At 50.7% G+C, this 27,113-nt stretch overlaps 1 protein-coding gene across 1 annotated transcript; it reads right to left on the bottom strand.

Annotated features, from left to right (window-relative positions):
• Positions 1 to 253: 253 nt before the first annotated feature.
• AXIN2 (axin 2) lies at positions 254 to 25,817 on the bottom strand. The gene is given in 15 exon segments (XM_056353817.1): positions 254 to 2,095; positions 6,345 to 6,512; positions 7,705 to 7,736; positions 7,738 to 7,801; positions 8,347 to 8,413; positions 8,416 to 8,564; positions 8,850 to 8,868; positions 8,871 to 9,033; positions 9,148 to 9,228; positions 9,230 to 9,649; positions 9,860 to 10,000; positions 11,922 to 12,024; positions 17,581 to 17,721; positions 23,656 to 24,585; positions 25,679 to 25,817. Coding segments are annotated over 14 exon segments (2,499 nt in total). The 5' UTR covers positions 24,480 to 24,585; positions 25,679 to 25,817; the 3' UTR covers positions 254 to 1,968.
• Positions 25,818 to 27,113: the final 1,296 nt, after the last annotated feature.

The following is a 27,113-nucleotide window of genomic DNA, read 5'->3' on the forward strand; positions in this document are numbered from 1 at the left end:
CTGGGCAGTAAGGCTATGCTAAATTTACAGCCTGATTAGCTGAGGGAGCTGTAAGAGATTTAATTATTGCATGGCAGTGCAGTCCCAGCCTTTGCCTGGTCCGCTTGAGTTGCAACCGCTTCCCAGCAGGAGCAGCCCCTGCCAAGGCAGGGCAGGGCAGAGCTCAGCGGCCCTTTCCAGCCACCACCATACATGAGAAGAAACCTTTTAAGGCATTAAGGGTGGGGGAAAAAAAAAAAAAAGTCAGACAATATTAATTTGAAAAATATAAAATTTTAATAAAGGCTACATCTCTTAATTACAATAATTATTGTACCAAGTAATTTTTTTTTTAAATGAAACTCTTTATAATGCATAATTTACAGTATAAGTAGAACAAAATGCCATGGCAAAAGTCATGAGTACAGGACTTGTAATAAAAGGCATAAAATATATTTATACATAAACCCCTTAAACAAACAAGGGAAAGCTTGAACCCTGAATATAGGGCGACGCATGGTCTCGTAACACCATGCAGGCACAGGTACTGTACTGATTAAATTTTAAAAACACTAGAGATAGTGTATTAATATTTTCACCATACATTTTCTACAATATATACAGACTTATACAAAGTAGCAATGGCAAACAGAACGCACAGATTAACTTAATCAACACAAAACCCAACTGTAGAAATGCAAGGTCTTTCTCGGGAAAGGGTCGCTCTGTCCCGACACCCACGCACACGCACACACGAAGCTACTGCCAAGGCTTGCGGAGAGCCTTTGCCCACATCTCCCACAGGCTCACGTGGGTGTTGTGAGGGTAAGGCAAAAAAAAAACCCAACAACAAACCCCAACCAAAAAACACCACACAACAAATCACGCGCTCCACACCGATCGGAAAATACGCCCCATCGTAGTTCCATGTCGCTGAAATACAAGTTGTGCTAACATTGACGCAGAATGGCTAAAAAAACCCAACCATTAGCTAGCTATGTGGAATACATACGGGATTTTTAACCTGGCTTTTGCAACATGTCCTTTTGGTGTGCTAGGTATGGAGACGCGAACTGGCTGGCTGCTTCTACAGCTCTCCCAGGCTCGGGGTTTTGCTCTGCCTTGCCTGAACCCAGAGAGGCACTGGACACCACCTGGTACCCTCACCCCTGCCAGCAGCAAAGCGAAAACCTCACACCACAGAAATCCATGGACAAAATAACAAGTTGCTGTTATTATATTGCATCTAACATATTTAACGCTTAAGACCTTTATTTCAAATTAGAGCAGCATAGATTAAAATGCACCGGTCTCTAGATGAATGGTAGGACAGTATTTTTATTTCGGCTTTTATTAATTCTATTGTTTCTTTAGAAAAGTTTTATCTTCACTGAGAGAAATACTGGGCACGACGTCACTCCTTCCCTCCTCCCCCTTCAAAAAACAAAATCACAAATGCGCTCATAGCCAAACTCCTAAATTTTAGATAGTGGGAACAATATAAAAAAATAAAATAATCCTTCCTCCCCTCACCCCACTTCCCAGCCCCTCTCTTCTCCATTTTTAAAGCAGCATATCCAAAAACTGGACTTAAGGGAAAACAGACTGTTCAATAAATATCAATAAGGATTACTGTTAAGGTAAGCTATACACAGTTTCTCTTAGTCCATAGATTTCGGATCCCCAGGAAATCATATATTATGTATGGAAGTCTCTCAAACACAGTCTGCATCTCCAATAGCCAACAGTGGTCATGTTTTTAATAAATAGTTCAGGGTTTTTATCATCTCAGTACCCAACTCATGAATAATAAATGCCATTTTTTTCCTCTAAGGCTAATTCAGTAAAGTCTTCATAGACTTCACTTTTTTTCTTCATTGGTTCAAAACTTTCCTTCAGAGTTTTTTTTTTTTTCAACTTTCCTTGTCATCACTACTGTTGTGTGTCCAAAGACTTTTCTAGCTTAACTTTTCTTAAACACGGATGCCATCAATCGATCCTTTCTACTTTCCCGAGAATCCTTCCTTCGTACATCGGCAGGATGGTTTCGTCTTCCCAAATCTCTTCAAACACTGCACCGCAGTCAAACTCGTCGCTTGCTTTTTTGAAGTAGTATCTGTGGTAAGGAGAATTAAAACACATTTAAAAATCAAAAGGTAAAGCAAAGGATGCTTTGGCAGTTCTTTTAACCACAACATTTCCAATCTCTCTCTCCTAGGATGCTCCTCCAGTGCCCAGCTTGGCCAGGAAAACCTCAAGGCTGCTCAGGTCCAAGAACACGAAAGCATCCCCAGGGCTGCAGGGATGGCGATGGGACAGAGGAGCAGGGCTGTGCACACTACTCAGCGGTGACAACAGTCTTCTACAGTGAGTAAATTATACGTGTTGGTAGTGGATATCCTCAGCCGTAAAGAAAATTAGAAAGCATGGTGATTTCTGGTCAAATATCTTATTTAAAAAATAAATAAATAGAATTTCAAAGCAAGGCTTTCTTAAGGTTCCCCTCTCTCCCCACCTTCTTTTTTTCATGTGTTTTCTTGTTTCAAAGCTGAAGCCCAACATTAAAATTAGCAACTGTTATTAAAAGGAGAGGCTTTTTAGGCATACGGATGGATTAAAAGAAAACCGTCCCAGCTTCCTGCAACGCAAAAGCTGAAACTCTGTGGTACTCCCACTGAAAAAAAAACAACCCGGGAGCCTCACATTCGAAACACCCGAATGCCTAATTCACATATCCATTTTAAGTGACAGAAACTCCTGTATTTGTTTCCTGATGCTTCCTAGCAGTCCGAGGCGCAGAGCAGCCCTGGTCCAGCCTTTGGGACGTGACACGGGGAGGTCAAGTAGCAGTGTCCTGCATTCCTGCTCTTTTGCTCTGGGTCCTTAGATCATGAAGCCAACGCTCCCAGAGACAAAAAGCACCCCCACCCCTCCTGTGTCAAACAGTAAGGACCCCTCTATTATCCTGAATTAGACCGTTCAGCTTCTTGATTAAAGGTTCCTTTTATCCCGTTTGGAGCTTTCTTCCTTCTAAGGCTGCTTAATTGCATATGCACAAATGAAGGGCTTCCATTCAGAGGGGTAGCATTTAGGGAGCCTGTCCGTCTGCCGCCGCACACCTCCTCGGACATGCCTGCTCCCTTGGAAAAGTGCTTTGCCATCTGATCGCCAGGGATGGAAAAACCTTCATCAGATGGATTACAAAGAAAAATATAAAAAAATTAACCCCTCCCACACCCCTCCCCTGTAGTTTCCAGACAACTGGGGTTGGCAGATGTTTGTTAGGGGAAAGGGTTTTGCAATTATTAATTTTTTTAGGATGGAAAAGGAGATCAGATTAAGCTCACTTACTATTAAAACTGAAAAAGCCACAGCAGGGTTTTAGAATTTATTTGTTTATATTTTTTGTGACTGTTCTATTACGCATTTTTAAAATGCTCAGTAACAGCCGCCTGGCAAATCTTCTTTATTTTTAGGGTATGTTAAAATTATTTTGGTAGGGGGATAAAAGCTGGCATTTTAGTTAAAGAAATGAAGCCAGCTCCATTTAGTCAAGGTATGGTTAGGATTTATTTTTGTAAAGTCATTCCAGGCTGAATTGACACATGTTGCGTCTTTAATGGCTCAGCAAGGAAAAACATCTTATTTAAGTCCTTCAGAGCCTGCACTCATTGAAGTCAATGGCCCAGCTCCCACCAACTTTCATGCTGCAGGTCAAGGCCACAATTCCCCAGGCCAGCAGCCTTGAAACAAAACCAAAAAAACCCAAGGAAAGTTTGAATGAATTACAAAGAACTTTCTCTTCCCTTTCCCCTTCTCCGCCCCTCTCCAGATAACAGCCACTCTTCCCAATAGCTTCCTCCACAAGCCCAGGCCCTGGCTGTGTTTACAAAATTTTTATTTGAGAAAACATGCTATGACCTTTTACATAATTACAACCTTATTTCACAGAGAAAAGGGGGAAAAAAAAGAAAGAGGAGGCAAAGCAGAAAAATCCTCCCCCACAACATCTTCAAACAAGTCACTCTGCTCTTATTTGCTCAGAAACGGGCTTTCCATTGAAACATATTTTATGTGGCAAGCTTTCCTTTTTTTTTTTTTTTTTAAATTTTTTTTTTATTTTATTTTTTGGGACATCTGGCACCAATCGCGGCGAGCAGGCCTGGCGTTACAGCTCTGTTTTGAACCGCTGCCATCTTCAGATTACCCGACACCACCCAGTTTTTTGTGCGTGTATGTTTGTTTTTTGTTAACGCCATCAGTATTAAATCACTGCTTAATTCCTCCTTTTTTTTGGGGGGGTGGGAAGGAAAGCAAAGCAGCGATTTCCCGGCGGCTGCCCCACGGCAGGGCTGGCCATGCGGCTCTGGCATCGCGGGAGCCCGAGGTACCCGCCTTGCAAACTGATCCAATCAATAAAGAATTTGGAGAGCGGAGCATTTCTGCATGTCTTTGTGCATTAAATGAAAGGCAACGGCTTCAAAGACATGCTTATTAAATGTGCCTTAAAAAGAAATCAATGCCAGATGTGACCAAAGCAGCCTAGTTAGTGCCTCCCCATTAACACACACGCTACTCCGGGCACTGCGGACCTCTTCCCTGAAGGTCACCCGCAGTTTCACTCAAAGTCCAGCCAAAAGTCAAAGCTTAGATCAAAATGATTCCCTGGAGGTACACACATTTGTGTAATTAGTTTCACCTTGTGTCTGTGCAAGATAAAATACTGGGCATGTACCCAAGTTCCTTTTATAAATTTCTGTATTGTCTTTACCCAGGTGTAAAGGGGTGAGATCTAAGCAAAACGTTGTTTCATCCTTGTCAGTCACTTAAAAACATTTTCTAAAGTAATTACAGTCTGACAAGGCACAAATAATTGCACCTGGAGGGGCTTTTGGGCCACAGAGGTTTTAGTAGCCTATTCCTGCGCTTGGGCATCACCCAAAAAATGTCACCAAAAAACAAACAAACAAACAAACAAAAGGATCTATTTTGGGGAGGGGTGGGGGACTACACAGCCACTGGAGCAGCAGCAGACCGGTGGTGAAGCCAGAGAAACTGGTCTGCAACTGGGGAGCGAGGCTGCAGCAGCCGGAGGAGGAGCATGGTGCACCAGGGAGGCTTGAGGGGCTGGCAAATGGTGCAAGGGTGCAAGAAGCCCAGGGCCCTCTCCTGCAGGTTGTCCAGGCTGGGTGTACTTGCAGGTTGCTGCCATCTGATGGCAGCTGGGCGGGCTGCAGAGATGGGTTTGGGGAAGGACTGGCAGGATTTCAGCCCCAGCCCCCCCCCCCCCCCCCCCCCCCGTGCATCAGCCATAGCCAGACCCCAGCTCTGCATCCCCCTGCCTGAGAGCACCCTTGCGTGACCCACGGCTGATCTGCACAGGTGGACTTTGTAAAGCTAGAGACAGGCCAGTGATGGAGCACCAGATGGGAAGTCCTCAGACCAAACCCAAATGACCTTCTGGAGGGTAAACCAGAGGCTGCCAGTTACAGGGCAAGCCTCCCGGCTCTTTGAAGCACCACCAAATTCAGTACAGAATCAAAACTTAAAGCTGGAACTTCCCTCTCGTGCTCACCCTGCAGGAGAAGTGGCCAACAGAGGATCCCACCAGTGGCCAGATCCACTGGGAAAATACAGCGAAAACAGCCAACATGAAGCTAGTACCATGGGAACTAGAAGAGCAGGGGAAGCAGCAAACTGGTTAAACTGGGAGCTGGGCCCTGGAAACCAGCCAGGCAGGGTTTTTTGGCATTTCTGAGGAGGAACTCGGTACAGCTGATGGAGCTTTCCCTGCAGGGCAGAGGTGGTTTTTCCCCCAGTGAAGAGAAAAGCTCGTTCGCTGCATCTCAGCTACATGTCCATCCAGATGCAACATCCCAACCTTTCACCGATCCCATTTACAGCCACACCATTGCACACACGCAAAGAAAAAAATAATTAAAAATGGAAAAATTAAATTAGTATGCAATGCAGGAGGCCAGCACCAAGATGAATGCTGACCCCAGTTTGGAAACCAAGCCCCACTCCTCCGTGCCTTTGCCGCCAAGACCATCCCAGCTTCTCCTGGTATTCAAGCTTTTTGGACAAAGGGTGTACCACGAAGCCTGCCAGCCTGCATCCTTAGGCAACTGGGGGAGGAGGCTGAGGAGAGAGATGGAGAGGAGGTGGCCCCGCAGCCAGACTGCAGCTCAGGGCCCCCTTTTCCATCTCCAACTTGCTCTTGGTTTGCGTGGGAAGAGAATAAGAAGATCTACAGCATCCAAAAGCGAGGTAAATGTGCCATTGCAGGTAGACCTGCAAAATATCTGCTGATACTTTTGACTTATTAGAATATACTAAAGAACAAACAGATCACAGATTCTTACCTGTAATTTCCCTTTTTGCTCAGCTGTTCTTTAAAGTGCCCAAGTGTCAGGCTCTGGGCCTTTAACATCCTCCTGTAGGGAATTTCTTCTCCGCAAAAAAAATAGGTGACAACCAACTCACTAGACTGAGAGGTGTGAACAACTGGCAGTTTCTTTGGCTCTTTGTGACTGAAAAACAGAAAACACAAACCCGTCTATTTTCCCATTTGAGAACAGACCGTTTCACCGCACGCAAGCCAGCAGTGTTTCTGCCACACGTAACGCTGGTCGGAAATACCCTGGGTGTGACCCGAGAAGTCAGATATTCCTGTACTCGCCGTGAATTTGTCATGCTGCACTTGCACAGCCCTTTGCTGGGCTCCCACAACAGCTCCTGCTCGCTGTGATGGTGGGAATCGTGGCATTGCAGAGCACGCAGCCACGGGCAGCAGAGATCTCGTTCCATTTTATGGATGGGAGAACTGAGGGATGGAGGTTAGATGCTTGCTGGAAGCATCAGAGCAGGATGGCAGGCCAGGCGAGCGAGCCCCGGTACTGTACACCTCTGATTTTAAAAGGCTCATTTCATCTGCCTTCATACAAAGCATCTGCCCAGCTTTTCTGCACGCACAAAACCACCTGCAACAACCAACAGCTAACAAAGCAAAACCACCGCCACATTCTTCACCTGGGGTACACAGGTAATCTTATTTTTCCTCGGTGAGGACACAATTAACTGGATCTTGTCATCTGCACTAAGAAACCCTTCTTAAAGAATAATTAAAACAATATTACCCAGCAAAATGGCAACACTGTAGTGAATACCATGCAGCCAAACCTACAACTGCTTCTGAGGCAATGTACACTTGGCATGTCAAAAGGTCACAAAGTGTTAGTCCGCAGTAATTTAGTCTTCCTAATTTGTTCTAAGTCTTTGTAGAGTGGCTTCAGAAAAAAAGCTGCTAGCAAAGACAGCTGGTGGACTTAAGGTCAACCAATTAAAAATGAAAGGCTCTAGTCAGGTGGCTCAGTCTGGACTTCAAACATGACTCATTGCTTAAGATGAAGAGGGTAAGAAAGAAAACTTTAATTATTTAGGCCATTTTAGACCTCTCTGTAGCAGTTTTCTTGTTAAAAGAACCATCCTGTAATTAGACTAATCCAATCTTTGTCCACTTTACAGGAATGCAAGTTAAAAAGAGCCAGAGACAAGACTTGAAAATGTTTTGTTCTTTCTTTAAGAAGAATGTTTGAAAGACGAAATTTTGGATATAAGAACTTCCTCTCTTTTCGAAGTGCAATCCATTTAATGAAAATATAATCATGATATATATATATATATATATATTTCTCAATCCTTTTCTGCATGTGCAGTACTCACTCTTCTGTCGTTAGACTTGCATTGCAGAAAGGGGGTGTTTCCCCCCTGAACGGCAGCGGAGTGGTTTCGATCCCTCTGCTGATTTGAGGTTGAACATCTGAAGTGGAGAGGGGGAGGGCAAGTGGGGAAGAAGAGAAAAAAAAAACAAAACAAAACAACACACTTTAAAAAAAAATTGTTGAAATACAATCTTCTTAATTGAAGTCTCCTGTGGGTCATTAAGTTCGCTCTTTGTATCAACCCTCGCATGTTGTAAACAATCAAAGGAACCAGTCCAATTCTTCACTTGGTATGTAGCTGGAGTCCGTCCCAGAGGAAAAATGGGCAAATTACAGCCATCAAAAGAGTGGAAGTAATAGTCTAGGATTCAAACTATTTGCGCCGGGGTAGGGTGGGGTTGTAATAAGGAGGCTCATCCTTGGGGCTCGGCCAAGCCGTGCCGTCACATGTCCCCATGGTCTGGCCCCATGGCTGACCCTCTACCTAGACAGGGAGGACACCATCCACGTCCGCCGCCTTGCCCGCCATCAGCCTGCGCGTTGGCTGAAGACAAGCACGCCCACCGCCCAGCAAACCTCTCCTACCCCCGCCGTTCCCCGGACCCCACCGCAGGACCAGGACCGTCCCTCCCGTGGCCATTACCGTTGCTTCTGCGGCTTGGAGACCTCAGCGAGCCGGCGGCACGCTTCCTCCAGCTGCGCCAGGGTGTTGGTGGGGTGAGCGGGGGCATGGCGGGGTCCTGGACGAAGGGGTGGGCGGGCTGCGCCCCGCGCGGGTGGCTGCCGGTGCCCCACGGGTGGTGGCGGCCAGGGGCCCCCTTGGTGAAGTCGGAGCTGTAGGCCTTCTTTGTGCTTTGTGTGCTTGGGGAGGGGAAGAAGTCGGGTTAGAAAAGCTGGAAAATATGACTTTAATAGCAGCTCCTATTCTGCTCGCTCCCTCTCAAAAGTCTGTCATAACATGAAAGGAGGTTTATTGCCAAAAACATGACATTTTTGTGGTTTTTCTGGTTCTGCGGAACAGCTTTTATATTAAAACCGGAGGAGCAAAGAGTCTCATTTGTTTTTAGCGATTGTAAAAATAGACAGCCCATGTAATATATAAATATTTACTGGGAGCGATATTGCTGTAGACAGCTGCATATTTACCTATGGGGCTTGTGCTTATTTGTCTCTCACTCTCCAGCATCCACTGCCAGACGTTCTGCGCCCGGTCCGCCTCGCCCCCTGGTAGCTGCACCCCACCGGGGCCGGGCAGCCCCCCGTCCCCGGCCGGCAAGGCGACGCTCTCAGCTCCTCTGCCCGGCCTCTTTGGCAGCGTCCCCCCGCCCTGCTGATGGCAAGAAGGGGACAGAAGCCCGCTGTTAGTCCCCTGCACTGCTGCGGGGCTGTCCCGATGACGGGGTGATGGTTTGGGGTGGATGTGATGGAGAGAGATGCTCATGACTTACCCGAAGGGCTCCGGCGGAGGGAGAGGGGGGTCTGTGCTTTTCGGGTGCCCCTTGCACTTGGGGTAGCAGTAGTATTCCGCTGCCCGCTGGGCAGCAGCACTGCACCCGCTGAGCCGCCTCTGCTTCGATCTGCTCCTTTGTCTTGGGCACGGTGTGGTGGTGGATGTAGTGGTGGTGGACGTGCTTGGTGGTCTGCCTGGTGATGAATCCCTTACCCACCAAGGCGCACGACGCCAGCGAGGCCGCGCCGGGCTGCAGCTTGCCCATCGGCAGGCGGTCAGGGGAGCGGGCACGAGGGCTGTGCCGGCCCATGCCAGGCGACTGGCAGCCGGGGGTCTTCAGCACACGGGAGAGATGCTCGTCCAGGATGGCCTGGGGGTCCTCCTCGTAGCTGCCGGAGGGCAGGAGCGAGAGCGGGTGCTGCGGATGCTGGGGGTTCACCATCTCCCTACTGCTCTGCAGGCTGGCGGGAAGCTCTGAGCCCTCCTTCTCCTCATCCTGCCGGCCAAGCGATGGCAAGGAATAAATGCAAGAGGACGGGGAGGCGGCGAGGCGTGCGCCTGAGTGTCCCCCCCATGGGCTCGTGAACTGCAGTGCAATTGAAACGCGTTTCTCCCCGTGGGCAGGATACAGCCCCTTCCCACGCCCTCCCAAGCCGGGTGGCATGCGGCGAGCTCTGCCCAGCCCCGGGAGGGTTAATCCTCCTACCTCCTTGATTTGCTGCAGCCTCTCCTCCAGACTGTCCATGGTTTCCTGCTCCTGCTTCAGCTTCTCTAGCCGGGAAATGAGCTCCGCAGCGAAGGCAGCTGGCTCCACCGGGGTCATCTCCCTGGGAAGACGGTGGGTCCTCTACAAGGAGCGGGGACAGAAGGCACAAGGCATGTTTAGTGGGCAGCGCGGGGCGCGGGCGCTTAGCCGGAGCAGCATCGCCAGCCCCGCTACGCTTGTTGTGTCTCCATGTTTGGATGAAAAGACGACCGCAACTAGGCATGGTCTGCTCTGGATTTTTATGAGCTAGTGCTGTGGCCTCATGGAGTGACATCCTCCCCACCAGCGTTTGCCTTCGGCAGGAGCAGTTGGTCGCACTCTGAGGAACCCCGCTTGTTCTCTCTGTAGTACAACCAGCCCATCAGTAGCTATCTGAAGTAGAAAATCTTCAAAGACTGTTGTCAAACATCAAAAAAAAAAAAAAAAAAAAAAAAAAAACCTCTGAGGTGGGAGGGAGAGACTTTAACTCAAGGAATAAAGTGAGTATAAACAGAAAGGAGTTGGAAATTAAAAAAAATAAGATGGGGGAGAAAAAGGGAAAGGAAAAAAAAAAAAGAAGAAAAAAAAAAAAAAAGAAGTCAAAACGGTTGCAGATCAGAGAAGTGCTGGTAATTTATTTCCTGGCTACACACTGGGCACCTTTGAGGTAGTGTTGTCTCAACAGTGTCCTAGATCTCTTCCCCCCCCTCCATCTCTTTGTACAGAAAATGAAGAAAGCTGCTGCAGGCTAGCGGTGCTACACTGCTGAGCTTGGCTGCCTCAAGCAGATCTATCAAGGGAAAAAGGGAACATCTCCAAATCAAGTGCAGAATATAAAAAGGCAAAACGTGAATTTCTGCCAAAAGAAGCAAACATGGCAGGAAAAGGGGAGGGAAAAAAAAAAAAAAAAAAAAAAAAAAGGAAAAAGAAACCACCCACCCGACTCTGCCCTCCCTCCTGCTACCCCCATGCACCCCACTCCTCGCCTCCACTCTCCCTCTCTCTCCCTCTCCCCCCCCCCCCCCCCAAAAGCAGAAAGCTGAACTGCCAACTCTTTCACATACTACCCACCAGATGAGGTGGGGCCTCTCTCCGGCAACCACTTAGCTCCAGAAATGATGTGAGGGTAGAAAAAGGCCACTCTGCTGGAAATTGTCACTCTTACACAAGCTGGCTCTATTCAGTCCCTGATCAAAGCACTGCCTTACAGAGAAAGTCGATTTGCACGCCCTGGGACAAAATAATCTAATTTACAAGCTCAGGCTATAGAACTTTCTTTAGGGAGGAAGGGGAAAAAAAATACCAAAAAGAAAGCCCACATAAACCACCCCCTCCCTCCACCAGAAATATCACCTATGATTTCTTGCTGCTTAAGACAGCAGAAAGAGGAATTTTAGCATATTAATCTCAAGACAAGATAAGTTTATACTTGTCTGTGTAAACAGTTTATTCAGTGCAGGAATCAGGAGTCTGCAAGTCAACTGAATTAGCAAATCAGTGAGTTAATTTTCGAAAGCACAGCAGTGCCGCGCATTGGATCCCCTCAAAGCAAGGCATGTATCTGCTGCAAACGCCTCTCTTCTGGGAGATCCTGCTCACGCCAGCCTACAGCCGGTGTGCTCTCGGAGGCCGCCAGTGATGCGCAGCAGGCCAAGCCCCGGTCTGCTCGGCGCCGGCGGAGGTGTCAGGGTGGTGGCCAGAGCCAAGGCTCTCACCAGACCCAGCCGGGGCACCTCTGCTTGGCTTTAGACCAGCAGGACAAATTCAGTGCCACTGCAAAGCCCTCATCAGCACCTGGTTTTCAGGGAAGGACCAAAATGGGGCTGTACACAAGGAGGTTTTTGCAAGGATGCCGAGAGCACATGGCTCCTGCCCGACACCAAGCAGCAGCTCTTCTCTGGCATCCACACCGCAGGGATGGCAACGCTCTCCTCCCCTGCTCCCTTCCCTCCACGCGTGCTCATGCCCAGCCCCAGCACATCCCACGGCCAACCCACACCCAGGAGCTCCCACCTGAACTTACCGGAAAATGAGGTAGAGAAACTTGACCATTGGCCTTGACGCTCCGATGCATTTCCCGCTGGAGCTGCTTCTTGCTCCCAATTCTGTACGGGGGGATCCCATCTCTGCATGCAGAAGAGAGGTGACCATCATCAGCTGGGGCTCTCCCCACGCTCTAACCAAGGTGATGCTTCTCCATCACCTCTGAAACCACCCCACCCAGGCACACTACAGGCCCACGCTCCCAGGGGTGCTAAGCTCTCTGGCTGTCACCTGAAGCCTTAAACATCTGGCAGCTCGGGAATCGCCTGTGCCACCATGTACAGGGATATGTGGTAATTAAGCAAGAGCTGAAAAGCAAGCTGAAGGCAGCTCTGTGCGGGAAGACGGCCCGCAGGTCCCATCAGCTTCTCTGCTGAGGCAGCTTACAGCAAGGCCCTTCCAATGCTTGGCTGCTGCTTCTGCCCTTTTATTTTTGTTGCTGTTTCACCACTGAACCACGCTCTCTAAGGCCACAACTTTCCTCAAGCTTTGCAACACCCCACGGAGCAAAAACGAGAACAAGAAGGAAGAGGCTGAAGACGGACAGCAACCCAAAGGCTGCTCCCCATCCCTAGCCCTACCCAAGAGGTGCCACGTCCCCCTGCCCCCGAGGCTGGCCGGCACGGGTGGGCCACTGCAAGGACGAGCAAAGCCAGGCCATACCCTCGGGGGACGGCACTGCTCCCCTCGCCCAGAAGCCATGAGGGGAGACCCAGTGAAAGCGCTGTTGGGAACGGCCCCCACGCAGCACAGCCCGCCCCGGGCACGCTGGCACGCGGCCGCACGCGGGATCGCCTCCGTTCGGATCAAAGGGCCTCCTACAGACAGCGGGGACAGCCCGAAGAGCACGCCTGGAGATCCCCGAATGTCTAATCCTACCCCTTTCCTCAGACTGCCTGAATAACCTTGATCTCCGGCCCCAGCCCTTTCATCCACCTGCCCCCACACCTGACTCATCTCCTGAGCGGAGAGAATGGCTCCTGCCCAGGAGGAGCGGCAGCTGAGCAGGCAGCGGTGGCCCCGTGCCACTGCTGGAGGAGCCAACGTGGCATGGTGGCCCCACGTGCCATGGTGTCCCCACGTGTCATGGCGTCCCTGTGTGCTGCCCCCCCATGGCCACGGTGGTGCTGGCCACACACCGACCCGTTCTGGACACGCAGCAGGAGACAAGGTGTGAGGAAACACCTTCCCGGGGACACCATGTCCCTTCTCTTGAGGAGAGCGATCAGGTGCCATCGCTCCATGCTCAAGGGTTGAAGCATGCTATCACAGGCCTTTGTGAAGACCTTGGCCAAAGCGTTGAGTTGCCGTTAAATAAATAAGCCAGATTAAGCTGCAAAGTCTGGAGTGAAAGATCAGAACAATTTCATCTTAATAAACTTGGGAAAATCTTTATAACAAAAGAGAAAGTCCTTGACGCCACAAGATGAATGCTGGCCTCTTTCAGACACAGTCCATGAACACACGTTACATTACAAGTGAAAGCAGCGAATTGTCCTAATGTCCCCACCACACAACACGGGGCTCTGGAGCACCTGCCAGGGAAGCAGCCCAGCATGCACTGGCCAACGCAGCTGGCCATGGCCACCAACTGCAGCTGCTGGTGGCCGCCAAGCATTTCTGCTCCAAGAACCCATGGGGCAACAGGGCTTGGGACACATGACACACCTTAGCTTTGGGGGAGGATGGGCAAAAAAGCAAATCTAAGGTGAAAACCAAATCACCTGTACCTTCAGAGAAGCATTCGATAACGAGGGCTTCCCGAGATCAGGGTCTCTTAGGGAAGACCTTCAATATAGGGAATGACCAGTAAAACAGGCATTTTAAAGGTCAGTAAAAATGCCAGCATGAGCATGTCACATGTACACATACACATGGGACTAATCCCATTAACATACTCAACAAAAGAAGAGGAGGTGTCCTCTACAAAAGGCAGTCCAAGAGGCCAGATGAAGAAGAGCAGGAAGCAGCTGAAGGTCTGTGCGTTCAACACAAGGCACCCAAGGACACAACCAAAGGACAATGGGGAGCCCTGCAGCCCTCCTGTGCTCTCCACCTCCCTCCAGGTCTGCAAGCACAAGACGCTGTCCCCAAGCCCTCTGCTGCGGCCACCAAGCTGGGAGCACATCTCCTTGCAATGCATCCCTGAAATCCCAGCTCCGGGGGGACCATCTCTGCACAAATGGACAGTCCTGGGACAGGCTATGGAGCAGGAGCAGGGACATGTGCCATTTCCAGGCAGGCTGGCTTGAAGAGGAGGAGGAAAAGTGACACTGACCCAACAGCACAGTTCCTCACTTACATTTAAGACCTGCCCTCATTCAGGTCAGCGCAGAAGTAGCTCCTTCCCCCTAAAACTCCTCCAGTTGCACCAACAAGCCCCACATCAAACCTGCTCCCTGCTTCTACAGCTCTGCCTGTCAGAAGAGTTTTACAACCTGTAACAATGTGCAGAATTAAGAAAAGGTTTTTACAAAAAAAAAAAAAAAAAAAGAGGGATTTCACTGGGTTGGGAAGGCTGCAGAGCAGCTTGGGAAAGACAGCCTGAGGAACGGGGAGGGACTTTTACAGCCACTTTGACGAGCGCTGTCTAAACCTAGCCCTTCCACATGAAAGGGGGGAAAAGAGACAATGCCAGGGCTGAAGGGGTGACCAACGGCTGATCCCCAACTGCAGGGGGGACAGATGGATAGAGCTGGAGCCAGGCTCAGTACAGCAAGAGATGCAGGGGGCAGGGGGAACCCTGATGCTGCAGCAGACCCCCCAGACCAGGAAAAAGTACCTTCGAAATGAAAAGGCTGAGCTTGGCCAGAGGTTTTGGAGCAGGACAGGGGTTAACCCCAGCTCTCCAGGTGCCAGCTCTCCCCTTGCTCCAGCAGCAAACATTTGCACTCACTTTCTTGGCTACTAAAAGCTGCGGGCTGAAGAGCTAGAGTTTAGGCACTAAATAGTAGAGTGTAATTATAAACATTTCAGCTAACCAGGCTGGGGCTAAGCCAATCTGTTTCTGGGGGAAACACTAGTTTGAAGTCTTCTACCCAGTCAGCTGCCATTTAAGCTGAGCCAATTATCTTAGCCTTTTGACTCAGATGTGCCTGACCTAACCTGAATGTAGTTTTACTGCTGCTTTGAAATATCAGACTCATGCGCATATGCATTCACTCCCATCTTCATTTGGCAACGGCTCTGAAACAAGCCTCTGATCTTGCCAACATCAAAAGCCTGGTTTGTAAGATAAGGTAATATTTGAAGTTTGCTCAGCAGCATTCCCCTGTGTCCAAAGTAAATCCATAAATAAGATATAAGCAAATAAAAAAAAAATAAATCCCCTTTCCTTCCCCCCCCCCCCCCCCCAATCAAGAAATGGAAATACAAATTTGCATGATGCTTTGTGGCTATTACAGAATATATACGGACAGACTGATCCCTGGCATCTATAATAAAATAAAAAGGCAGACTGTGCATTATTTGGAGACTCTCCTAATTCCAGTACAGTTTGGATTAGAGTTATTTAAAAAACCCCTCACTTTACTGCTATGTCTGACAGACTTTTCCAGAACGAGTTTTTCCTCTTCAGTTGATACCAATATAAGCCAAAAGAACTAATTTGCATTCACACTGACGAAACAGAATAAACCCAGGTCCTCTCTTAAAGGGGGGTAAAACCTCGCAGGCAGGGGAGCACCCGGGCTCAGCCTGAGAGCACAGCGGGTTTGTGCCCCAAACACGTCCACAGCATCTTCAGCAACCAGCAGAGCCAGGTGCCAGGAGGGGCTGTGAATCCCAAATGCTTTACTGCAATCTTGGCAGCAGCCCTTCGCCTCTGCAAAGGAAGTTTTACATCAGCCTTAACTTTAAGCCCAGCTTCCAAAACTGCCAATTTACCTCTCCCCGCTTCCAAAAACACCCACCATCCCGGCATGCCTGCCTGGCTCCCGACCCCCACGGATGGAGCGTGGCTGCAGGGATGCCCGGGGGACCGGTTCTGCAGCAGGAAATATTCCTTTTTGCAACCTCCACCATCCCGCTCGCCGGCCCCAGCCCTCCCCGCCGCCCCCCAACCTGGAGCTGCGGGCAGTTTAATCAGCCAAGCTTCCCCAAACTCTCACAGCCTGCGCCGGCTATTGTTACGGCAGGAAAAAACAGGCAGGCTCCTTTCACGCGCTGCTTTATGGGGAGCTCCTATTCACTTGTTCAAGCAAATTTCAAAGCGGGCTGCTGCCCTCTCATCCCCGCTAAGCTCCCCTGGACTAACAATGGGCTGAAAGCGATTCAGTTAAGCCTTTCATCCACCATGCACTTTATTTCTCACTCAGTGCTCTCATCTGTATAAGGCCTACAATTGGCATTGCTGTGAAGAGAGGGTATAATCCTAGCCCTGTGAATCCCAAGTGACCCTACACTGGTCCAGAAATGACTAACCCAATGAATGCTCTGTTGACACATGATCACATACAACCAGAGCCAGTAAGAAGAAATAAAGAAGTCACCCTATGATTCAGCTCTTTTATTTAATGCCAATATTGTTCAATAAGGGAATCTGGTGGGACAACAAACTATTTTTTTCCATAATATCAGTTCAAAACACACATGTGCATTAAAAAAAAAAAAGTTTGTTTATGCATCAAGGATTTTTGGTAAATCCTCCTTTCCGTTGTGCATCATCACGCACACTGACTTTAAAAACCCAGCCTGAAGGAACACACAGCAACCACAGGACATGTCTGACAGGGACACTGGAGAAGTTTCACCTATGAGATGAAGACCAGGAATGCAGCACTGTTTGCAGGTGGGCTTTTCTAGAGCACTTGTACTTAAATGAAGCACACAAAACACAAATGACAACATCTGCCTTCTGTCCAGTTGAAGAAAATGGTCCTTAAGAACACTAAGTGAGTCTTACTGTCTCCTCTAAAGACACAAAAGCACCATTTCTCTCCTGCTGGGGAAAGCAAACCGAGGAAGAACAGTCAAATGACTTGCTCCCAGTTGCCCACTTCTCAGCAGTCAGGAGGAAAAGACAGATCCTGCAACTCCCAGGCTCAGCCACAGCATCATCTCTCTTCCCTACACTCCTGAGGCACCCAGACCTGATCCATGCAGCTCCATTCAAATGGCTCTTTGAAGACTGCCCCAGCCATATTAGATGAGCAGCTATTTGCCCCTTCAGGTCACTGGCCCTATTAATGTACATTCTGACATTAATGATGAACGTTAATTACAGAAAGCACTTCCTATAGGAAGTAATCTCCTCCTCTTTGATGACTGATAACTAGTTAAGGAAGCCTGGCCTTAAGACAAAGGCTCAGGGAGATACACTCCTTGGGTTAGTCAGGCAGCCCCATTAGCATAGGGGAAAACATGTTTGCTCAGCTGCAGTTGCAAAATGGCAATAGAGGGATTCATTATTTTACTCCATCCGATACCTCCGACGACCACATGAAGAGCAAGGCTGCCATGCCCTGCTACACCTCTCGGTTTAGGTGCACACCTCCGTTTCGGCAGCCCCTACTCAACAGCGAGCAGAAGCAGGGTGATGCCCCTGGACCCATCGCTCCCGTAAGCCCCCATGGTGCATCGGCACAGCAGATCCACAGCTGGTGCATCCCAAAGGGCCCCAGCCCACACTAGATACTTACACGCTGCTGTCCGTCATCGACATGGAGTCGTCCGTCAGGGCATCACTAGATATTTCGCTATCATTCGCGCTGGTTGCTGGAGCAAAAAGATAGCCAGAATTCACATGGTATGGGTTAATGGGATCGTTCCTCTTGAAGGACCTAGGGACAAGCAAAAGAGGAATGGTTACCAGTCAGTCAGGCTAGCGAGAAGCACACAGGGTTCATGGTAGCACTGTCCTTACGGGACACGCACACTGGCTGCACAACCTCTTGAGAAGCAACCAACCATCCACCGCTCAGACCAGCGGCAACCAGGACACGCTCTGTCTAAACACACTCAAAGTCCAGCTTGAAAGGTGTCGCTTTTAGCACTGGAAGCGTGCTTTAGAAAATCCCTGGAAGCACCTCTACATACTTTGATACCTTCAAAAACTCGGTCCTTCAAGCTTGACGCTGCACTGCTGAGGTTAGCAGGAGTTTTGCCGTTGGCATCGGCAGGCAGAAGATCAAGAAGTTCATAGCTCAAGTCCCACTGAAAGCCATCGAGGCATCAGCTAATAAATGCTTACGTCTGCTCTGAAACAGGAGTTAGGGCCCCTTTGGGAATACAAGTTACAGTACCAGCGTTGCCTGAAACAAGAGAACTGCCCGAAACTACTGGAGCAGGACCACCACGGACAGGCCTGAAACCTGCTGCTCAGGCTTGGCCCCCCAGAGATGGGTGCCATCTTCCCAGCGTTATAAAAGCAGGCAATAAAAAGGCCCAGTTCTTAGGAAAACCTACTACTTGTTCAACTTGTGGTTTTGTGCAGGGAAGAGGAGGATGGGGGATGCGAGGACAGGAGCAGCAGGTTGTATTAATGAGCATGGCGGTTACTGATGCCAACACCTTTGGCTTCACTTGGAGAAGCAAACCCAAAGCCCAGCCTGGCTGTTTGAGTACCCAAGAGCGGTCGAGTGAAAAATTCATGGGCAGTGACATGGGCTGTGATAGAGGTGGCGAGGTCATCGCAGGGAAGGGGGAGACCCTGGCGCCCCTGCTGCCTCCCATTACTCCAACTTCCCAGCCAGGATCAATATACATATCTTCAGCAGGTGATAAGGGGATTATGCAGGGAGGTTTGAAAGCAGCATGTTAAGGTGCACATTTTGTTCCTCTTCCAGGGAAAGATGGGGTTGTTAAGCTTCTGCCTTTGTATATCAAAGCAAAAGGCCTTGTCATCTGATAAGGACTGCTGATTTTAATAATTAGGGCCACTTACCCAGGACTTGGGGGCCTAAGGAATGTGCCAGCAGGCTTGGCAGGTTTTTTTTTAATGGGCTTTCCACCTCCCTGCCCCCCCCCCGGGGGGTTGGAGGGGAGCAGCTGGGTTTAAGTGAGCAGCAATGTCCTCCCACCGCCCTGCTCTCCATCCCTCACAACCAGCCAGGCACCCCCATGCCCCTGCTGCCCCACATTCCTGCACCGCCAGCACCAAAAACAGGAGCCCCCACAAAGGCTTAAGTTTAAAAAAAGAAAAAAAAAAAAAAAAAAAAAGGGAAAGGGGAAGCATGGTGGGGAAGATGGGCCTCTCTGGTATGAGAGGCTTGGGGCTGGCTGCAGGCAGGTATTCAGCCTAGCCGGGGCTGCATTCCTTTCTGAAGGAGGCCAAGGCATTTCTGATGGGGAGAGATCAAGATGTTAAAAAATATCTATCTGGGAAGAAGAAGAAGACAAAAAAAAATATGAGATAGTAAGGAATGCCACAGGAAAGAAGTAAAATCGTCAAAGATAAATTAATTCCACATGTGGGTGAAAGCTAAGTTATCCTACTACTACTACAAAAAAAGTTCCTCTAAAAAAACATGTAGTCTTCTGCTCTGATTCAGGGGGTTGTGCAGTCCAAGCGCCCCTTCCTAGGTCCTTGGGGGGCTTTCGGGTCAACTGTGCAAGAGGATGCAGCTCTTAAAACTATTTGAATTGAAACCATCTCAGGTCTTGAGAGCCCATCTGAGGTCCATGAGGCTCAGGGGTGCAGGATGCTCTACGAGGTGCAGGGGTGCCGGATGCTCCCCAGCACAGGACCACCACCTTGCTGGGAGGTGGCTGTGTCACTCCTGGTTACATCCAGGAGGGCTGATTTGCCACGTTCTTCCAGCAGACGGGTTGCTGGAGAGGCTGGCGTGGGGGCGGAGGCAGCGGGTCTGTATGAATACGGCACAGGGAGAGGTGTGTCCAAATACAGCATTTGAAAGATATAATTAGAGAAAGTGGCCACAACTAACTCATCTTCCCATCAGTACTGAACTGCAGCACCCATTCACCTCCCAACACCTCATGGACCAAAAACAAAGAACCCCTACAGCTGACATTTTTAAAGTAAGCTCCCACATTCCACCCCCAACACACCGCCCCACAGAAATCGCCCCATCCTTTAAGCAAACCAGTGAGGGCCGTTTTGCTATGTTTAATTTTTTTTTAATTTAACCACCTTACTACAGTAATTGCACCCAGATGCATCAAGTTGCCTGCGAGGGTTTTAAATTCCAGCAGAAAGCGGTGGTCTCCTGCCACAGATGCTACACACACAAACACACACCCCAGCTCCAAACGCAATATGCAAAGTGTTTTCAGCTGTCAGGTAGCAGTTGCTCTGGAGCTTCAAGGAGAATGTCTGATGTTTCTCAGCCTATTCTTATCTTTATGCGATGACACACAGCATGTAACTCCCTACATGCTATGTTAGGCAATGGGCATATCAGAGGTATTATAATGCCATGAAAATTTCAGGGGCTCTTGGTTGTACCCCCTGTTCTGAGGGTACAGTTTCAGAGTGTGGGCATTGTTTGTTTTCTTTTTATTGTCAACCTCTGCTTCTTAGAAATAAAAGCGCTCTGACAGTTCAAACCACAGATTTATACAGTAAGGTAAGAAAATCTACAAGGAGCATTTTGAGGTAAAATTGAATCTCATTAAGTATTTTCTTGGGACAAACATCACTGGGCAATCGTGGGTTTGAAAACAAAAAAGGAAAAACACATGCATGCACAAACCTGGGGGGGGGGGGGAAGTATAGTTTTGTTAAAATATGTTAATCACAGCTTCCATGCTCTAATTGTAGAACACTGCTTCGAGCATAGCTTTACAATGGCATCATTTACTTTGATAATTGAAGCCAAACTTGGTTCCAATAACTTCACACACAAGGAGCTCCACTGGCGGGTCCTTTCAAAGGCCAGGAAGCACTGGGAGCCGGCAGAAGGCCATCTGCAAGCTCCAGCCTTCTCAAAGCAAGGCCAGTCCCACTGATGTTAAGAGCTTAATGGGAGGCAGATGAGTCCACCCTTGGCCTGCACAAAACCATGCTACACAGCGGCACTGCAAAGGAAGAAGCACTCTCTGTGTACACAAAGTCGCGCGTGGTAAATTTAGAAGCGTGTATAAATAATAGCTGGAATTCCTGGAGCATGGGGCCAGGTCCAGCGCAGCGTGGGGAGGCCACTTTTAACCACACCACAACCTACAGGGGAGGGGAGTCGCTTTGAAGGACAAGAGGGAAGTCCTGCATTCAAAATATTCCCTGTATTAGGGCTCCAAATATACAACCAACAGTCTGCATGCATACGCCTGCTTTGCAGCCAGGTGCAAACGCTGTGTTTGCACTTGACTTCTCCTGTTCCTGTCCATCACTGATGCTGGGGCCAAACGAAGTCTTTCAACTTGTATGGTTTCTGCCATCTCCCGTTTGCCCTGGTTTTGGCCGTGACTCCATGCCCTGGGATTTCCAGGTGGTTTCCCACCCAAATACGGGGCTGGCCTGAGGTTGCCCTGCTCCGACCATCAGGTGTGCTCAGCCCAGCACTCCCGGCTTTGCCTGGTCTAGTCACATTGAAACCCACCGAGGCGAATGGCAAGAGCCTGGACAGTGCTTCAAAAAACCATAACGCGCCGAGCAGAAATTCTTTAACTCCATCACACACGCACGAGGAGGGAGGTGTGGTTTGGCCACTCACCAGGAAAGACTTTGTGCAAGCTTCAGCTCCAATCCTAAAGACAATCCTAAATGCTGAGTGATGAGAGATAACCCATCCATATGCTCATCAGCTTCTAGCACAAGTGGCTTCACGAATGGGTAGCTCAGGGAGGAACTGAGAAGCATCTCAGCTTGACCTCCCTCTCTTTGCATTGAGATCTGTTGGCCCCATGGAGAGCCAAAGCTCCTGGAAATTCAACAGAGGGTGATCAAAGCAAAATGCAGTACCTAATGTCCTAGGAGGGTAGATCTGACATGTGAGGAGCAAGCTGGATTAATCCCTGGACAAAAAAAAAAAAAAAAAAGGAAGAAAAAAGAAAGAAAAAAAACAAAAGGAAAAAACCCAGCACTAATCAGGCAAGCAGCCACTGCTCTGCGAGAGCTCTCCTGGACAAGGCACATGTAGGTTTTTAGCAGGGCCTGCAGCTCTGGTAGAACATTACAGCCAAGCCCTTCCAGCACTGAATACCAACAAAGGCTGAGAGATAAAAGCATCAAACGCCCCCCTCCTGGAAAGCAAGCGAAGGGCAGCAGTTCAAACCAAGTTCTGGAGAACAGCAGATGCTCAGACAGTAACATTCAGGCACGAGATGAGGATCCCAAACCCCAAGCCCTCCACCGAGCAGCTGCCAGCGAGAGCCCCCCCGTGCAGCCCCCAGCAGGAGAGGTCCAGGGGCCACGCCAGGACAGAGCGCATCCCAACGGCCGGCACCCGCGGCCAGCACCCCTCCATCGCCCCTCGGCCACAGGGCCACCAGGAGGGACGGCAGCAGAGGCCTCTGGCTCCACGGCAGCCTCCCGGGCCAGGGGGCTCCCTCGGCAGCCGGGCACCGGGCAGCCCGGCACAGCTGGAAGCGCTCGCGGGGCAGGAGAGGAGGGCGAGCTCCAGCAAAGCCTCCCCAGGAGAAGCCCTGACTCCCTTTGATGTCTGTGAATCACAGACACACTCTCAAAATTCCTGTAAAGGAGATGTCAAACACTCACCATACCAAACCCCAACCTCCTGGGCCAGCGGAGGAGAGCGCACATCTGCCAGCAGAGCCCTCTCCTCTCAGCCCTGATTCAACAATCCACATTTATGGCAAGGGTGGGGAGAGGAAAGAATACATTTTCAGAGGATTATACAACTCATCATTTGCTCATCAGAGTCTCCCTTTCCCATCCCCCCCTTCACTTCGCGTTGGCTCTTACTTTCCTCACCCTCGCACCGCTGTGCCATCCACACTCCCAACAAAAGAGAAGGGGTCCGCCACGCAGACGCACCCCACGACAAGGGCACGAGGCGACCCCACCGCCACGCCACGCTCCCCGCATCCCTCCGCGCTGCCATCAGACACAACCACGTTTTAATGAGTTCAACTTGGAGCGCACAGCCAACCAAAGACCTACAGGAGAGCACCAAGGATCTGCTATTACTCTGTACCTGGCATGTCTCTATTACCTTAAGTACTCAATCTTAAGTATCCTCCTGTATGCATTGGCTCGGAGCCACCCTAAATGGCTTTGACAGATACCAACACCCAACGCGATGGGAGAGGCCGCACATCACACATGCACCGTCAAAATAAAAGCAGATTTTGTGCAAGTTGCAGAGTTTGATGTAGTAAGTGCATACATTTCCTCCTCCATGACCGCACAATTGCTTCCCACATAACCAACGTAGTTAAACACTGGTTGATGGTGGAGTTGGGGAACGAGTAGGTTACATTATTCATGCGTCTATATGATCCACTCTACTACTGCTCTTAATAGGTTTGAAAGTTGAACCAATAATTAACGCATGTCCGGAGGACATAGTTGCTATGAAGTTTTTGATCTATAAGAGATCTGAAGGAGCCAATAGGGCTTAAGAGCACAGGATCTTGCCTTCTTCTGCACAGAAGGGGGGGAAAAGCCCCTAATGCAGCCAACACCCCCAGAATTCCAGTGTTGGGAGGCATGGAGGAGTACCTGTGCTCCCAGCCCCACGGGAAGCCCTGCTGCCCCTCAACCCCCTGCTAGCTCCCCGGCACACGACCCCAACAGGGCTCTCAAAGTCCCTGAAGTTAAAACAAAGCACAACTTCCAGGGGCTCCCTTACCTGTATCCGTTCTCCATCGTCTCCGTAGCTCTGACATTTGCTGTAACCCTCAACGTCTTGCTGGATAGTCCAACTACCGAAGGCAAGATTTTGTTTTTAAAGTCTGCACAGCTCCATTCTTCTTCTTCATTCAAGGTCGGGAGATAGCCACAGACAACTTTTAAGCTCCCCAGTCCATTGCTGTTCATGTAAGCAGGATTCTCTCCTCCACTCCTTACATATTCGAGGTATATATCAGAAGTTAAAAACATCTGGTAAGCATTTTCCTCCATCACAGTCTGAATCTCAGTCTGTGCCTGATCAAACATGATAGAATCTATCTGCTGCTTCTTGATGCTATCCCTTATGTAGGTCTTGGTAGCAGGCTTGAGCTGCTTGGAGACGATGCTGTTGTTCTCAATGTACCTTTTGTATATAGCTTTGGCTACTCTTAAAGTTTTGGTATCCTTAAGGTCCATCTGCCTGAAGCCATTGCAGGCAAACCAGAAGTCTAAGGTATCCACACATTTTTCCCTTTCCAGGAAGGTCCGAAAAAGATAGGCACCATCTTGATCTCCCAACAAGGAATGCAAGGATTTGGTCCATCTGGCCAGAGGGGAGTCTGGCGATGCGCTGCCTTCCGGCTCCCCGAGTCCGTTCTCATTCCTCCGCGGGGCAGGAGGCACCGGCATGGCCTTGAAGCTTTGGCTTTTGGGGAGAAACGAGCTGGCGAGTTGCGGGCATGGTGCTTCTCCTTCCTCCCCCGGGACAGGGGGTCGGGGGGCGTCTTCCCTGAAGCTGCTGCTGGGGTCTGGGAGGTGGGCGAGGACCACAGCGCTGCTCATGGCTCCGCAGCCCGGTGGGGAGAGGGGCTCCCAGTTGCTCCAGGAGCTGCCTGCGCCTCTGCCTTCCTCTGCCTGGAGTCAGCAGGGGATCCTCTGAGCCTCCTCTCTGCAGAGGGAGGGGAAAAAAAAAGGGGGGTGGGGGGGGTGGGGAGAAAAAAGGAGTATTGATCTAATCAAAACCAGATCCTCCCAACATCAAAGGCAAAAAGTAAACAGGCTTTTCAACTCTTCACATTCGGGAGAAAAAAAAAAAAAAAAAAGAAGGGGGGGGAAGAGAGAGAAAGGCAGGGCAGCGGGAGCGCGGCTCTATCGCCAGCCCGATCGCGACTATCAGATCCGCTCCGCTGAACTCCCGGCGCACTTTAGCGGGGCCGGGCCGGGGTGCCTGTGTGTGCTGCCCCCCCCCCAGCTCACGGCAGCACGGGGTGCCCCTGCCCCGGCATCTGGTTCCCATTTTGCACCCCCCACCCCCCTCGCCCTCCTCCAGCGCGCACGCTGCGCGCTCCAGCAACACCGCGCAACCGGGGACCGTGTCCCCCCACCCCGGGCTTTTGGGGCGGCTTCCCTGCAGAAACCAGATGCTGGAGCAGGTCCCCCCCGCCAAAAAAAAAAAAATAAAAAATATGGACCCCCCCTTCTGCGGGGCGGGGGGCGCGAGGCGCGGCCGCGGTACCTGGGTGCTGCGGGGCATCCTGGCCCCGCGCCCCCCCGGCTGGGAGCCCCCGAACCGCGCCGGGGAGAGCGAAATAAATAGAAAGAAACACGGGGAAGGGGGGGGGAAGGGGGCAGCCTCGGAAAGCGCCGACCCCGGCCGGCCGGGCTGCCCGGCGCTGCAGCGGCGCGCTAAATAAATAATAATAGTAATAATAATAAAAATAATAATAAAAACCTGCTCCAGAAATGGCGACGGGCTGGGAGGAGAGAGGTCGGAGCCGGAGCTGGGGTGGGGGGGAAGGAGGGGGGGGGGGGGGGGGAAAGTCCGGAGCGACTTGGATCCTCCGAGCCCTGTGCAACAGCCGGCCCCAGCCTGGCCGCGGAGAGAGGCAGCGCGCCCGCGCAGCGCGGCACCGCAAGGCGCGCACACACACACAAAAATTAAAAAAAAAAAAATATATAAAAAAAAGAAAAATACCCCTATTAAAAAAAAAAAATAAGCCCTGCCGGGAGCGCGGCCCGCTGCCCCCGAAGTTGCCACTCACCGCGAAGCCGGAGCTCGCTGCGCGCCCGCGGCCCTGCCGCTCTCCGCCGCCGGCAGCGCGCAGGCTGGCCCCGCTCCCCCCGCGCCCCTCGCTGTCCTTCTTCTTCCTCCTCCTCCTCCTCCTCCTCCTCCTCCTCTCCTCCCCGGCGGTGCAACCGCATCGGAGAGCATCGGGAAGGGGGGGGGGGGGGGGGAGAGGGGGGGGGGCGAGGGGGGGCTGCGAGGGAAGGAGCCCACTGCGATCCGCGCCTCCCTCCTCTCCCTCCCCTGGTTATTTATTTTATTTATTTTAAATACAAAAGCACTGGTCCCTCCCCCGCCTCCTCCCCCTGCTCCCCCGCCCCTCCCCGCCCCCCCGCGCCCCGGGCTCTCCCCGCCAGCGCTGCGCGCATCAAAGCGGAGGCCGGCGGAGCGGTCCTGCAAGGGCGGTAGCACGGCTCCGCGCCGCCCGCCACGCTCGCACACGCACAAAAAAGGGGAAAAACAGCTCCTAAAAATTTTAAGAATTAAAAAAATCAAGAAGAAGAAACGGGGGGGCACCCCATTCGCCGCCCGGTGCTCCCGCCTCCGGGCATCCCCGCTGCTAGGCGTGAGCAGGGGGAAGCTTCTGCCCGGGGAGGGGGGGGAGGGGCCCCATTCGTAATAAAATAAAATAATTATATTTTCAGGGGAAGATTTATTTTATTTTTGCTCCCTTCTCGCGGCATCCCGGAGCGGCTACGGAGTTGCCAGGACCTTATCAAAGGGAAGCGATCGGCAGCCGCCGCTCCGCCGCCCCCCGCGCGGCGCCGCCTTAAAGGCGCAGGCGCCGCCTTGCGCGCCCTCCCGCGCAGCCCTCCGCGCAGCCTCCTGCCTAGCCTCCTGCCTCTTCCCCCGGCTGGTCGCAGCACTGCAGGGCCGGAGCTTACTCCCCGGCATAAAAACTTCGCGGAAAGTTTTTCATCTCAGGGAGAAAATAGGGCGGGTCTTCATACTTTTTTTTTTTTTTAATAAATAATTCGAAGACATGTTTTCGCTCTGCATGCTAATTAAACAGTATCTGATTGCAATATAAGTGGCACAAATAGCCAAACTCTGTCTGCAGTTGTGTTCACATCTCCCCCCCATCTGTTAAATATTAAACAGACACGAATGGAGTTTTTTAAACTCCATACAAAAGGTTTTAATTAGGGGTTGGCCCCCAAACCTGTCCTCCAGATACAAGGCGCCTCCTGCCCTCCTCCCTGTCCTGCTCCTAGGCTGGACATGGGGGCTCGGGTTGGTCTCCCCCAGCCCACCACTGGTCCTGGCTCTGCCCTGCACCCCGTGAACCTGCCCCAGCTCCATGCGCAGGGGGCTCAGACCCGGCTGGCAGAGGGGCGTGAGGATAACGCCACCGTAGTGGGAGCTTTTGAAGTCAAGTTCTGCTTTATTTTTGTCATTAATTCATAGCTTGC

Source organism: Falco biarmicus, chromosome 1 (assembly GCF_023638135.1).
Source record: "Falco biarmicus isolate bFalBia1 chromosome 1, bFalBia1.pri, whole genome shotgun sequence".
NCBI lineage: Eukaryota > Metazoa > Chordata > Aves > Falconiformes > Falconidae > Falco > Falco biarmicus.